This window comes from Meleagris gallopavo, chromosome 28, assembly GCF_000146605.3.
Source record: "Meleagris gallopavo isolate NT-WF06-2002-E0010 breed Aviagen turkey brand Nicholas breeding stock chromosome 28, Turkey_5.1, whole genome shotgun sequence".
In the NCBI taxonomy this organism is placed as follows: Eukaryota; Metazoa; Chordata; class Aves; order Galliformes; family Phasianidae; genus Meleagris; species Meleagris gallopavo.
The window spans coordinates 4,246,536-4,260,537 of NC_015038.2; the positions used below are offsets into that span (position 1 = coordinate 4,246,536).

The 14,002-nt window shown below is 51.2% G+C and overlaps 1 protein-coding gene across 3 annotated transcripts in view; it reads right to left on the reverse strand.

The window, feature by feature from the left end:
• The window catches only part of LOC100544838 (ankyrin repeat and SAM domain-containing protein 1A), a 74,160-nt gene extending 60,708 nt beyond the window's left edge, over positions 1-13,452 (reverse strand). For all 3 annotated transcript variants that reach the window (XM_019623304.2, XM_010724348.3, XM_010724347.3), the window contains exon 1: positions 13,192-13,452. In XM_019623304.2, the coding sequence (XP_019478849.1) occupies positions 13,192-13,409 (218 nt within the window). In that variant the 5' untranslated portion in view covers positions 13,410-13,452. The remainder of the gene's footprint in view (positions 1-13,191) is intronic.
• Between the last annotated feature and the right edge of the window lie 550 nt (positions 13,453-14,002).

The window sequence follows — 14,002 nt, forward strand, 5'->3', positions numbered from 1 at the left end:
AGAGCACTAAACTGATACCAAACAGAGAGCTTAATCCTATTGCACTAAATGAGATAGGCAGGGAAGGATGTGTTAATACCTGCAAGCAAGGCAGCTGGCTGTAAGAAACAATACATGATGCCATGCACAGGTGGAGCCATGAACCTCTGTCCTCCTCTTCTCCAGCACCACCACGAACAGCTTCCAGTCCTTCAGTGTCCTCTGAAAGCATCAGGGCTCACTCCTTAGCATTTGTCAGTTATTTGGCAATGGCAGCACTGCATGAGTGCAGCAAAGAAGCTAAAACGCTAAACATGAAGGGTTCAAAACCCAGTGCATTCCTCACATCCCACCAGATCCATCTGAGCCAACAAAGTTTAACAAGGTACGCTTTCCTTCAAGTCAGCTGACCACAAACTCCACTATGTGACGACAGTGGACAGGGAAAAGCAGAGACCTCAGGATGATAGGAGGGCAGGACAGCTGTCAGGGACCACGAGGACAGAGCCACACGGTACCACTGCTCTGCTCCAGAGCTCTGGGCTCTGCCAGCACACACGTGCTCTCACTGTGCCTAGCAGTGAAGGCAGAGCTGTTGATGAGGGATCTGAGAGCACAAGCTCTCAGAGCGATAGCAGCCATGCAAGGGATCAGCTCAGGAGCTGGAAGGGGCATCAGGAGGTTGTTCTGGGCTGCAAGATTTGGCCTAATGGTGCAAGAACAGTCACAGCCACCACTAAGCTCTGGGATGCAGGTCCTGTATGGTGACACAGGGGAAGGTCGGCATCGCTATAGAAAGCAGCCACCCAAGCTGAAACTCCCCGCGAAGAGGAGGGCAGCCCTACCCTTACAGATGGCTGCCGGCAGGGAAATGCATCTCTTTACACTTAATGTATGGGGGGTGGTGGACTGGGTCACCTCCCGCATTATGCGGCAGCAGCACACAGGATGGGTCACTCGTGCATGCTGCCCTCATCAAAGAATCCCTCCGAGCAGGAGGCAAAACAAATAGCTGCAGGGGAGGAAAAGCCAGGTCTGCTTGGAGCGCGTGTGCTGCCCTTTATTCTTAAAGCCATTACAGACACTCGCCCTGCAAGCTGCTCCCATTACCGAGTGTTTCCAGCTGATTACATGCAACCAAGCAGAGCTCGTGCACAAGGAGGCTCTGCATGCTAGCACTGATGGTGGAGGATTGGAGAGCCAGACCTCAACAGAGCTCTTCTTTTAAACATCATTTAAAAAAAATGTATTAACCAGCAAGACAAGGGAAGCCAAGCAGTCAGCACCTGCAGGGATGAGTGTCCAGGGCATGCAGCATGGGGAGCATCCCTCTGTGCACACAGTGCATGGGCAGCACTCTGCTGGGGAGAGACAAAGCACAAAGGGAAGGTAACAACAAAGTGTTGTCCCCACAGGTTCCTGCAGCCTTCACCTTTGAGGCTGACCCATATAACGCTTCCTGAGATGATAACACCCAGAAAAGATGAAGGGATTCCAGAAGAAAAGAGGAAATGCTCACTTAAAGCCATTAAAAAGGAAAGAGTTCGCACCCAGTATCCAATGCACACAAACGAATTTGAGATGCAGAGATCACTATTACCTTAATTGCATTTTCCAACTGGAACGCCTAAATTTGTCAGGAAGCAAACACTGCCTACCCAGTGCTCTGATGTAGGATTTTACCTGAAGCACTGACTTCAAAAGCTGCTTTTCTTTTCCTAAGGGGAGAAACTGACCTCTAAGGACAGCCAACATTTTGCAAAGCGCTCACAACTATTTTAATGAGATTTACTAAATACTGATTTTACAGTGAATCCTCTTTTGCACCCGATTGTTTTCAAAGAAAATGAACGAGAGAAAGCAAAACACTCCTGCACAAACTCAATAAACTGAGCAGCATTACAGATGTCACAAAACAGCCCGGAGCTGCCAATATCTCAGAACTGCAGCTGGAACCAGCAGCACTGTGAAGGTAAGCACTCCTTGCTCTTTGTTTGAAGCTGAACTCTACATTTGCTACAGTGGCGGAGAAGATGCAACTAAAGGGAGGAAAAGACAGTATTTAACTGTCCAGGGGCAGAAGATGGGGCTCTGAGCACCTGATGGAGCCGTGGGTGTCCCTGTGCAATGCAGGGAGTGGGACCAGATGGCTCTTAGAGGTCCCTTGCAACTCAAATGGTTCTGTGATTCTAACATGAGCAGAATACATCCAGAAGGTGCAGGCTCCCAGGCTCTGCTGACAATTTCTCACTAAGTGCCACATTTTCCCTCCATCCAGCACTTCCAGAGCACCAAAGCAAGCTGCCTGGGCAGCCACAATCCCTGATCAAAAGCACTGAGCAGCTCAGGCTGCAGTGCTGGGCTGCAGCTGGCAAACTCACACCATGTTCCCCTTTTCCTTCTGTGAGAGCTACAGAACCCCACAAGACACGACAGTCAACCAACAGAAATAGAGCAGCACGTCTCGAACTGTACACATCCACCTGCCCTGCCAACTTCTGACACAGACCCACAAAGGCTCTGAACGTAGAGCCAAAAGGAACTCGAGCAAGAAACACAGAGTGCATTTCATTCCCACCGCCTGTCACTGCCCTCATGCAGGGGAACTGATGCACCAATTAAGTGCCTTGGGTTGGCAGGACACATCACCCTCCGCTGTCTGCTCTGTGGAGCTGCTAGATGCTCGTTGTCAGATGAAATCAATGGGATTAGATCCAGCCAAAGTGACTGTTTATTTTTTCCCCAGCACCCACAGTGATCTCATCCCATACACAGCTCAGTGTGAGTTGGGATTTCTAGCAGGGAAGCTCGCATCTAGGAGGAAGGGTGATGTGCTGCACGCTATCCTTCCATGCACGGACTCTTCCATCTGCAGAGGGGCTCAGGTGGTCCCTGTGGCCACGGTGCCCTCCAGGCCACGCACAGCCACCTCTGTGTCACCTGCCAGCCTGCTCCTGCTGCCACAGCACAGGGAATTCCCTCTCAGACCACTGCTAATGCCTGACCTGGAGCAGATGAGAAACAGGTAAATAGGCCAAGTAAAGCAGAGAGACAGAATGAATTACTCCTGCCCTACATCAATTATAAAGCAAATGCAATTGGTTTGTACCAGTAACTACATCCAGAGTGCACTTCTGCCTTAGGGAGACTAAAAAAGAATTAGATGGGGGCTCACATACCATCCATTGCCCTGGTAACACTGCTGAGATCAGTGATGTGGGGGCTCTGAATCCAGGCTGGCACCGTGTGCTGGATTGTCTGGGCACGGAGGGAGGACAGACCTGCCTCAGGACAGACCCACAGGGCACCAATGTGAGCAGGGAGAAGCAGTAAGCCTCAGGGAAAAGCAAATCGTGCTCTGCTAGTGAAACCTGAACGCAACAGGATGGGAGAATGAGGCCCTCAAGGAAGGGAACACATGTCCAGGAGAGGACTGCCTGCAATGCTGGCACAAACGAGGCAGCTCCACACGGCTGCACTGACTGCAGATGAAATTCTTTCTCGATGAGCTTGTTAGCTGGTTAGGGGAATGACAGGACAAGAGAGAGCAATGGCAGAAAGGCAAACAGAAAAGTGACCTACAGCGGCTTCCAGGGAAAAACTGAGGACACGACGGACTGGGTCATGGTCACAGCACTGAGATAAGCTCCTGCTCAGTCCTGGCTTGCATCAAGCAAACACAGAAAGCATCAGCTTAAGACTCAGAGCACAGCAGTTTCTAAGGAAGCTTATGGAAACTGAGATGGCTGTTAAAGGGAACAGTTGTGCACTCGAGAAGCAGTTTTCTCTGTTAAATACAGTTCCCTCAGCCAGAAGCTGCATTTAGCAGCAGAGCCCTTCCCAGCCTCACATTCTTAATACACAATACAGATGTACATGCAAGCTGGACTATTAAACTGTAAACTGATGCAGAGGCATTGCCTCTAACAAGTTCAGGGACGCTGCAACTCAATCCCAGTGAATAACTGTATCTGAGCCATAGCAAGGCTCACACATACAGCTCCAAGGGTTCCAGAGCACCTCACGTTGCTTCAGCATCTCCCCATCACCAACGTGGACTGCCTTTGAGGTGGAGAACCACAGCCTCCTTTTTTCTCCTGACCCTCTCATAGTAGAAGCAGCACACAGCCACCTTGGAGCAGCACTGCAGACCATTACAATGCATCCCACGTTCCTGAAGAACTTGGAACAGAAAGCAAAAGCCAACCATGAGTAAGCTGGGGAGAACACTGAGCTCTTAACCACCTCACGCTCAGATAACATCAGCGAGCAAAAACCTCAAGTCCTGCAAAGTGGTTAAGGTCAGTGAAGAAGGATAAACAGCTTACCGTGTATTTACACACACACACAACTTAAACACAACATTTAACACTCAAATGTTTATTTTGAGATTCAAATTCCTCCTTTTTGCTAACCTGACCTCACGAGCCAACATCCACCCTCCACCTGTATCTGAAAAACAGGTCCCAGACGACAGGAACAAGCTTGGGTCAAGAGCTGCACATTCACAACGATGAGCCTGTAGGCACAGTAAGTCAAAGCAGAGGCTAAGAACAGTGCCTTGCCTCTTCCAAGTCATTCCAGAGGTGCATTTAATGATCTCTAGGCTTGAATCTGCTACAGCAAACCCTCTGTGAAGGCAGCACAGGCTCTATGGGACAGCAGGAGCAGGACTGGCCACCCCTCTGACTCGTTTCCAGCTTCAGAAGAAAGCAGGATGGGTTCTTTGCTGCAGCTCAGCTCTAGGCTGCCCAGATCAAAAAAGACAGGGACCTTCTGGAAGGAGCCCAGTGGAGGGCTACAAAGATAATGAAGGGCCTGGAGCATCTCCTGTGTGAGGAAGGGCTGAGTCACCTGGGTCTGTTCAGCCTGGGGAAAAGAAAACTGAGAGGGGATCTGATAAATGTTTTTATCTAAAGGGAGGTGGAAGGCAAATGGATGAGGCCAGGCTCTTCTAGGTGGTGTTTGGTGATAGGACAAAGAACGATGGCCTAAAACTTGAACACAGGAGAATAACTTCTTTATGGTAAGGGCGATGGAGTGCTGGAAAAGGCTGCCCAGGGATGGTGTGGGATCTCCTTCTATGGAGATATTCAAGACCCACCTGGATGCCTACCTGTGCAACCTGCTGTAGAGAACCTGCTTTAGCAAGGGAGTTGGACTCTATGATCTTGAGGCCCCCTCCAATCCCAGCACTCCTGTGATTCTGGGATGCCCACCCGTGGTCTCAGCCCAGGTGCTGGGTGGCACTCTGGGATCACATCCTCCAAATTCGGTATACCCAGCTCTAATCTTCTAAGTTTTTCTTGTTTCACCCTTTTTGTGAAATAATTCCTGTTGTTGTTAAAGGAAACATCCCCAAAACATGCTAGATCAAGCTCTAAGGACGCACACCTTCCAAATGCTGCAAGTTTTCAACTGGTTTCAACTGAGTGGAGATGAGCCACAGAATTCAGACTCCAGCAGGCTGAGAGGACATGAGAGGAACGCAGTAATTTCACACTGCACAGAGGGAGTTACTAACAACTCTCCAAGAGAACCAGAAGTCACCCCTGGGGGATGGCAGGATAAATCAAGGCCGCTCAAACATCTCTTACAGGACAGTCAACACTTCTTCGCTCTTAACTGAGCAAGAAGCCGTGGCTTGAAAAGCTCACTGGGTACTGGCAGACCAAAACCCAAATCCATGGCACCTGCACACCATATTTAAGTCATCTGATGGCCCTCATGATCCTTAAGGAGAACCAAGATTAGAACGCAAAGCTTTCAATCCTCCGGAGATCAAGGTTTTAATCAGAAACCTGTTGCTCCTTCCTAAAAGGAAAGGGAAAAGGCTCTGGTTTCCAGCAGCAAGGAGAGGGCTGTGGGCCCATCTGTGCACAGCACTAGCCGCCTTTAATCGGATTACATTCTAAAACCAGGCAATTTACTTGGTGATGCCAAACTTGAAAGGATTGCTCATCGTGTCTTAATTAGGATGAGGCAAAAGTCATTTCACCTAATTTCCAGCCCACTTCGAAATTAGATTTGAAGGCAACCTATGACATTTTCGGGCTTGTTTGGCGTAAGAGTCTGAAAACCAGCGGGCAATAGGATTAGATATAAATCTAATGAGATAATGTATTTACATATTATTTATGGCACTCACTTTCAGGCAGGGTTGTGTTCTTGCATCCTTAGTACGCAGCACTGCAGATACTTCCTTTTAGCTGGAAAAATCTTGAGGTCTATTCTTAAATTTAATTTCCCTTTAAAAGAAACCATGTGTTTAAATAACAAGGGGAGAGTGCTAATGTAATCAGGGTTTACCAAACTTAAACAACGTGAACTCAAACTCTCACTTCCCTTAAGCAAAATAACACAGGCTCTCAGAGAGCTCTGCATTAGCCCTGCTTGCACACTCCTGCTTTAAAAGCAACTTCTGCAGTTCCCTTTACATCCAGCTACGTTCAGATATATACACTGATTTTAATCTGAAACACTCAACCAAGCAAGGCGGGATGTATCAAGTCAGGAATGCGCATGCACACGTGGTCTCTGCACTTGGCATCTTACTTGGGGCTTCCCAAACTTCTCACATGTTCATCTTTAGTAACCACTGGGGAAAAGAGCTGCGTGAGTGGTGCTGTAATGAGCCACAGCCTGCTCAAATCCTTGGTCCTTGCAAAAGTCAAGTCAAAATCCACCCAAATACACACACAGTATAGATGAAAAACAGGGCTTTACACTTGAGCACCTTAGCCAGCAGTGTTAGTGCTCCATGGGTTCTTCTTCCAGGACAAACACCTACAGAGAACTCTGCCCTGACATGAGGCATCCAGGTGAGTCCCACTCTTGGTTTGAGTTAAAGGGTATTCAAGAAAATTTAGTTCCAAAATTCATCTGGGCTTTTCAAAGTCCATCATCTCCCAGTCTGTGCAACAAAGGGGTGTCCTGACAAACCCTGATCATTAAAGCAAGCCACTGCAGATGGGGATTCACTGCAGGACAGAGACATGAAGAACATTCAGGGACTGCTCTGCATTGAGGCACTGCCTTACTTTGCGCAGGACACGTCCCCAGTGGGGCTGGCAGCAAGCAGTCCTTGGGACACAGCCCAGAGAGAAGCTCGCCTGCACACACCTAGGCACTGCTTTCTTCCTGAGCACAGCTCACACCTTTCTGCCCTCCTGGCCTTTAATTAAGCATTTTACCCCTCCATTGCACTATCGAAGATCTTCCTTTGAAACGTCGTGCATCTGGGACTGGAGCTGTCAGCCAATTCCTGTTTTTCTCCTTTCTGCAGAGAGCAGCTGTATTAGCTTCTCCAGTCTGTTGCTATAGAAACAAATCAATCCTCAACAGTTTTATTTTTACCATTTTTCTGTGAAATAGGATTTCTCTCCTTTCCAAGCCTGAGCTGTACTCCAGAGCCAGCTCTTTGGGACGGGCACGGTGCCACCTCCACATCAGAAGAGCCTCACACCTGGGGGCAGTGCAAAGAGGAGACCACCCCCACCCCATCTAAAGGCACTTCCACGAGGATGCTTCACCTTGAGCTGATGGCTGCAGCGCTCCTGCAATGCTGCTGTCTCCAGGTGGCACAGGAGGATGACAGCCATGCTGGGGACACTCACCCATCGCTGCAGCCAGGAACCACAGCTCACCCGTCCTCACTGCAGAGCAGCCTCCAGGAGCTTGTCTCATCCTCATCCAAGTGCAGCTGCCAGGGAATTTTCCCTTTTGGTCTGGGATGAATGCAGGTGTAATCCGTTATCTATGACCTCTGTTCTGTGTCCCATCTTTCACTTCTGTCTTTCACAGCCTGCTTGCTTTTCTTTCAGTCACCCTAAAACAATGCACTACATTAAAAACCACCACTGGATGAGCACTGTTTCTTGGCTCAGTTGCTGCTCATATATCAAATGCTGTTTCATACATTCATACATTTATAAAGCTGAGCTCTTTGCCAAGCAGCCTTGCTCCAGTGGCTCCACTCCCACAAACACACATTTGGGGATCACTTCACACAGAGCTGCTGTGGGACAACTGCTCTTGAAGCAGAAGAGGGCAAGGGGGGGAGCCTGCCCCTCCACACCTGCAGCTTTCCACCCCCCCTTGTATAGGATCTAGGAACAGGGCCATCACAAACGAAGCTGTTCTGCTGGGTCAGCCAGCTGGAGCGAGTTACTCTGGCACAGCCCCACAAATGCTCAAACATCCATTGGGGAACGAAAGCAGGAGAGGACAAGATCACTGCTGCACAAGCGTAGTCAGCCTTCAAGTCTCCTTGTTAGATGTCAAACCCCATTTCTTCAGCATTCAGCCCAACTCTGCACAGCTCCTGCCTTCAGAACACGCTGTGCTCTGGATGCACTTAGATGTGCAGTGATGTTCCCCCAGTTTCAGGCTTGCAGACTGGTGCAAGCCTACAGAAGTGTCAGCATCTCACTGCTCAGGCGTCTCCTGTTTGTTTACACATAGCTGTGGGATTCGTGCTGAAATTCCTGCACACAGCTCAACTGCAGGACAAGAAATTGGGGCATACACTAATCAAAGAGCTGGCAGGGGATCCCCCAGCCAACCTCTCAGCCAGCTGAAGCCTCGCAAACATCCCTTTGGCCAGCAAGGTAAATATGGACAAATCCTTCTGCACGAACACTGCTGAATGCAGCTGCTAACCCAGCATCACTACAACCAACCCTCAAATCCTTGCGATGCAAATGTCAAGGCTGCATCTGGTGAAGGGAGCCATCAGCACCTGCTTGGTCCTCAAGCTTCTCTGGGGAGGCTCCAGCCAGCTTTTAAGCCAGTCCTGCTCAGGGCACAAAAAACACAAAGCCATGGAACAACCCGTATGTGAGCAGTGCAGGTTGAAGCTCCTGGAAGGGGTGTTACCCAGCAACGGGAGGCACTGGGAACTGTGCTCCATGCCCACCTGGATGCACTGCTCTCACATGGGGATGCTGCAGTGACAGAGCCTGAGCTGCCCGGCACTCCTTGTGCCACAGCACTGCCAGTGTGGCTGTCTGAGGTCATGCACTGAGCTGCTGGCATGGAACACACACCTCATCACAGAGCTGTGCTGACCAAAGCAGCAAATGAAGTGTTTCAAGGCTGCATTAGAAGATCACGCAGATGCAGAATGCTTCAGAGTCATTGCCAGTAATTGCAGCCCTCCTGAATTCCTTAGGAAGTGCTCTGGAAAGAACTTGCAACGTAAGACTTGGTGCACACCTAATGCCTGTGGTGCCCATGCTCTCAGCAATTCAGAGTGATCTGCCCTGCTTTGCTGTGTGCAAGGCAGGGTGAGGAGCAGGAGAGTTCAAAACTGGGTGAGATGCTGTTAATGACAGCCCTGAGAAAAGTGAAAACACAGCCACGGTGTCTGTTTGCTTCATAAGAACGCTCCAAGAGGAACTTCCTCTTGGTGAGGGAAGGGAAAGACAAGGAAACATTCTATTGGCTCCTTTACACAGCCCCTGAAATTGGACCTTGGAACCAGGCGGCTGCTCCCCACCCCACATCACCCAGCACTGGGGCTGTGCCTCCTGGCTGCCAGCCCTGGGCATGCAGAGCCCAACAGCTGAACCCTGTGCTCTGCTCCGTGTGTCTCACCTCATTTTTCCTCAATACAGGACATCCCAGGCACCAGGAACTGCTCATGGAACAGATAACCCTCAGAAAGCATTCTGCAGTAAAGCACTAACAAACATCTTTAAGCCATCAAGCTGTGCAGGAGCAAATATAAAACCCCAAATACAAAACCCCACTTTTTAATTTAAGAAAAAATCATTTTTCCGACTTTAACCACACTTGGACTACTTGAAGCTACTTTAAGTGTTTAACCATTGTACCATGTCATTTCCTAACCCAAAGAAAATACTGGCCAGTAATAACTGCAGCAAATTGAGCGGAACACTTGCTGTGGCTTCAGTGAAGGCACAACCAGATCCTTCCCCATAACAGATGCATGCAGAACGCCCTAACTCCCTGCAAAGCCTGTTCCTGACAGACCTACAGGAGCTGACACAGCCCAGCAGCAGCCTCAGTTTCCCCTCTCACCAACAGAGATCCCGTCTTTTGACACTGGTTGGTAAAAAGAAGTTGCTTTTTCTGCAGGGTTCTGCTTTCCACTGGGGTGTGTTTTTCTACCAGATATTTTTAGCAATACGGAGCAGCACGTTTGCCCCCCTGGGGAAAGACTTCATCTTTAATTCCACCTCAGCGTTTCCTTCTCATTTGACTTCTCACAGTCTATCACATCTCGCTTCCTGCTTACCTGCACGACTCGTGATTGCAGTGGGAGGTCTCATGCTGTGATCGAAGCTGGGAGCCTCAGGCCCTGCTAAAGCTCACCTTGAAATCCCAACAAATGCAGCGATGCAAAATCTTTTCCACTGAACACTGCTGGGGGCACCTTCTGTGCCTTTTGGACCAGCATTTGTTCTCTGTACAGAAGTGGCACCACATCCACAATGTGTCTGAGCAAACAGCTGCTTTGTATCCATCTCCAAACTGTGCTTCTGGGACAGCCAAGACTGAATGCAGAGAGCAGGCAGTGAGACTGCTGCAAAACAGGAACTGGAACATTATGCTAGCATTGTAGAGAGCAGGAACCAGCCGGGGAAGGAGCAGGTGAGCAGACTCACCCCTTCTAAGCACCTCCAAATCAAAGCTTTCTCATAACACATGCACAAAAGTCCCTCTGGGTAGTTACTTTGAGCTTTCTTCACTCACCAGCACTGGGAGTGTCTGTTACTTAGCCTCCAACCTCCACACTGCTCTCTGTTGGGACATTGCACTCTGGGGACAGCTGAGCTCAGGGTTGACCCATTGGCACCCACCACCTCCTCCCACATCACATCCCTTTCATTTCCCAACTTCTGGCTTTCCATCAAGTGTCAGGCAGACGGAATTTCGTATTCCCCATTTCCAAAGCCTTGAAGTTATTTAAAAGGAGGACAGCAGGGCAGAGCTGGCTGTAATTAAGCACCACCACACACCCTCCTCCCTGCCCCCAGGAGCAGAGCAGCTGAGGAACTCCTGACCCATGTTGGAGCTGCTCCCTGGCACCGATGGGACTGCCATTATGGGGGTCTGCCATTATCTTTAGGTCTGGCATTGCTGCAGCCACACTGACTGCCAGACACCGACCACCTGCCCAGCCCACAGAGCAGCCCGGAATGCAGTGATGCATCCCCATAACACAAAGTCACCACCATGTGCTGTCGGTGAGCGTGGCAGAGCTGTTACAACTAGAGGTTGATAACACTCATCGTGTGTATTTAACTCGGCTGACCCTCTCCACCTTATCTAAACAGCCCTTAAGTACATCCATCTTCTGGTGCAGACAAGCCTGAAGGTTTCCAAGCCAATTTCCCACTCAATTCAAGGGCTCGGCGTTTCTAGTATATTAAATGAGAAGAGAAATTTTGACCCAAGTGCAGATTTGCATTGCAGAGAAGCAGATGTATACACCAGGGAAACGTAAGCACTGGCAGCCACCGGGCTCTGTGCTCAGCTCAGAGTGCAACAGCAAATCTCTGATACAGTGATTGAAAAGTGGATCAAATCTGGCTACAAACAGGCAAGCTGTATCCTTTCAGACGCTCAGACCGCAGTGATGGCATCGCTCAGAAATGGGCTCAAATCCTCCCTTCCTACCCCCAAACAAACTACTCAGGGAACAGAACAGTGCTGGACCAGCAAAAAAGCTGCAACTCAAGAAATGCACCAGCAAGTGGCTTCCTTAGGAGATGCCAGGGGGGAAAAAGAAAAAAGAAGAAAACGCTAACAAACATCTAAAAGCTTCAAAACAGAGCGAATTACACAGCATGGTCCTTTAAATGCAAAAGCAAAGGAGCGTGCCCTCCTTCTGGGTGCCTGTGCAGCATGCAGCACAGCTGACCCTGAGCTGCCAGCCACTGTCAGGCTGAGCTGCGGCGAAGCAGCGTTGCTGCAAGCAATGGAAGTTATGGAGGTTGAGCACACATAGAGCACAGACAGTGAGAGGACACCTTGTTGAACACCCAGCTGCACATCTAACCTGCACATTCACCCACGACCGGAGGAAACCCATGCACAGTCACCAGCCCCTGCTGGCACACTGACCCAGAGTCCTCCTCCCCCAAACACACGTCTTCCCAGTTACACCAGTCTGCTGCAACCAACCACAACCAGCAGCGCCTGCAATCCTGCAGCAGCCTAGGGGAGCAGGCAGGGCCAAAGCCACCACAGGGCATCACCCAGCCCTGCTGCAATGCTCCCCAGCTTACAGCCTCACCTTGGGCCACAGAGCCCCAGGGGCTCTGCTCCCAGTCCCTGCAGCACCACCTCCTTGGTGCCATAGCTCAGGGCTGCCCCAACCTATGCTCACACACTCTACGTACCCCACAGTCCATGTGTCCCACCACAGGGCCTCATCCCATCCCCTTCACGCACTCCTTTCAACCCACATAGGCCCAAACCCCAGGGGCAGCAGCTCTTGGTTCCCCCTTCATTTACAGCATGGACACATCCATGTCCCACTGGGCTCCATCCCACGTCACAGGAGCTCAGACAGCCCCTGTCCCAAAGCCCTCCCACCCATACATTCCAACCCACAGCTTCCCCGTTCCACAATCCCTTTGTCACCCCCCAGCACACCAACAACCCACACCCCTGCGCCAGTCCCACAACCCCCAAAAGCCCAGCTCATGCTTACAAACCCACTAACCCCATACATCTTGTGTCCTCAACCCCGTAGCCCACCAACCCCACAATCCCTACCGGCCCCACAGTCCTACAACACCCCTACACCCACACCTCACCTCAAGCAGCACAGTCCTCAAAGTCTCCCAGCCCCATATGCACCCCAACTCTAAGATCTCTCCAGCCCACACACCTCCATTCCTTCTCCACAGCCCTACAGCACCCCAACCTTACGCACCCCACAACTCTAAGCTCCAATAAACCTCAATGCTCACCTCGAGACCCTAGGCACACTTAACACCCCACTACCTTCCCCACATCCCACCCCACAGCCCCAAACTCCCACCTCCTCCCCCACAGCCCCGCAGTCCCTCAGCCCTCACCCCACACCGTAACAACCCTCCCACAGCCTCAAGCCCTGCGCTCACCTCTAAACACAGCTCAGCTGCCCCACGGGGCGCAGCTCCTCGGCAGAGCTCCCCAGGCCTGCAGCCCCACAGCCCTACAAAGCCTTCATCCCTCAGAGCCCCCCCGGCTCACCTCAGCAGACTGGACAGCGGGTGCCCCACACCACCACCTCCACCTCCTCCTCCACCGCCGCTTCCACCGCCTCCACCACCCCCGGAACCTCCACCACCACCTCCTCCGCTTCCCCCGGAACCGAAACCGGAGCTGAGGCGTTTTCCCGACAGCAGTTTCTCTACGGCGGGCAGGTTCCCGGTACGGGCGGCCTCCAGCAGCTCCTGCTCCTTCCCCATGGCCCGGCCCGGCCGCCGCCACCGCCTCCCGCCAGGCCACGCCCCGGAAGGATGCTCGGGAGGCGTGGCCTGCGGACATGTGGGCGTGGCTTGCGGGATCCGTTTGTCCTATTGCGAGTGGGCGTGGCCTAACGTATCCGGGCGTGGACTAATGTAGCTGGGCGTGGGCTACACTGAGTGGGCGTGGTCTGCACTGAGTGGGCGTGGCCTACTATCCCGCAGGCCCCGCCCCCAGCCGCGGCGCTCAGGAGGACTAGTGTGTTCATCCCCTTCTTTTTCATGCAGAAATGAAGCACATACAAAACACACCCCTGTAAAACGATGCATTAAACCCGTAACCTTAGCTACAGACTATGTAGATTTCCACCTTAAAGAGGTTAAAAACATTTCCGTGTGCAGTCGCGTCAAGCAGCCGTCTCCGCTTGAAGAGCTGCCTTCAGGTCGGAAACAGAAACCTGAAATTGCTTTCAGCTCTCGAGGGAGCTCTGGGGGGGGAGAGAAGGTTCCGTCCCCCCGCCGAGCTCAACTTCCGAAGGTCCCACGGCGCTCAGACCCATGGAAGTCCCGTTGCCATAACGACAGTGTCTCCCGTC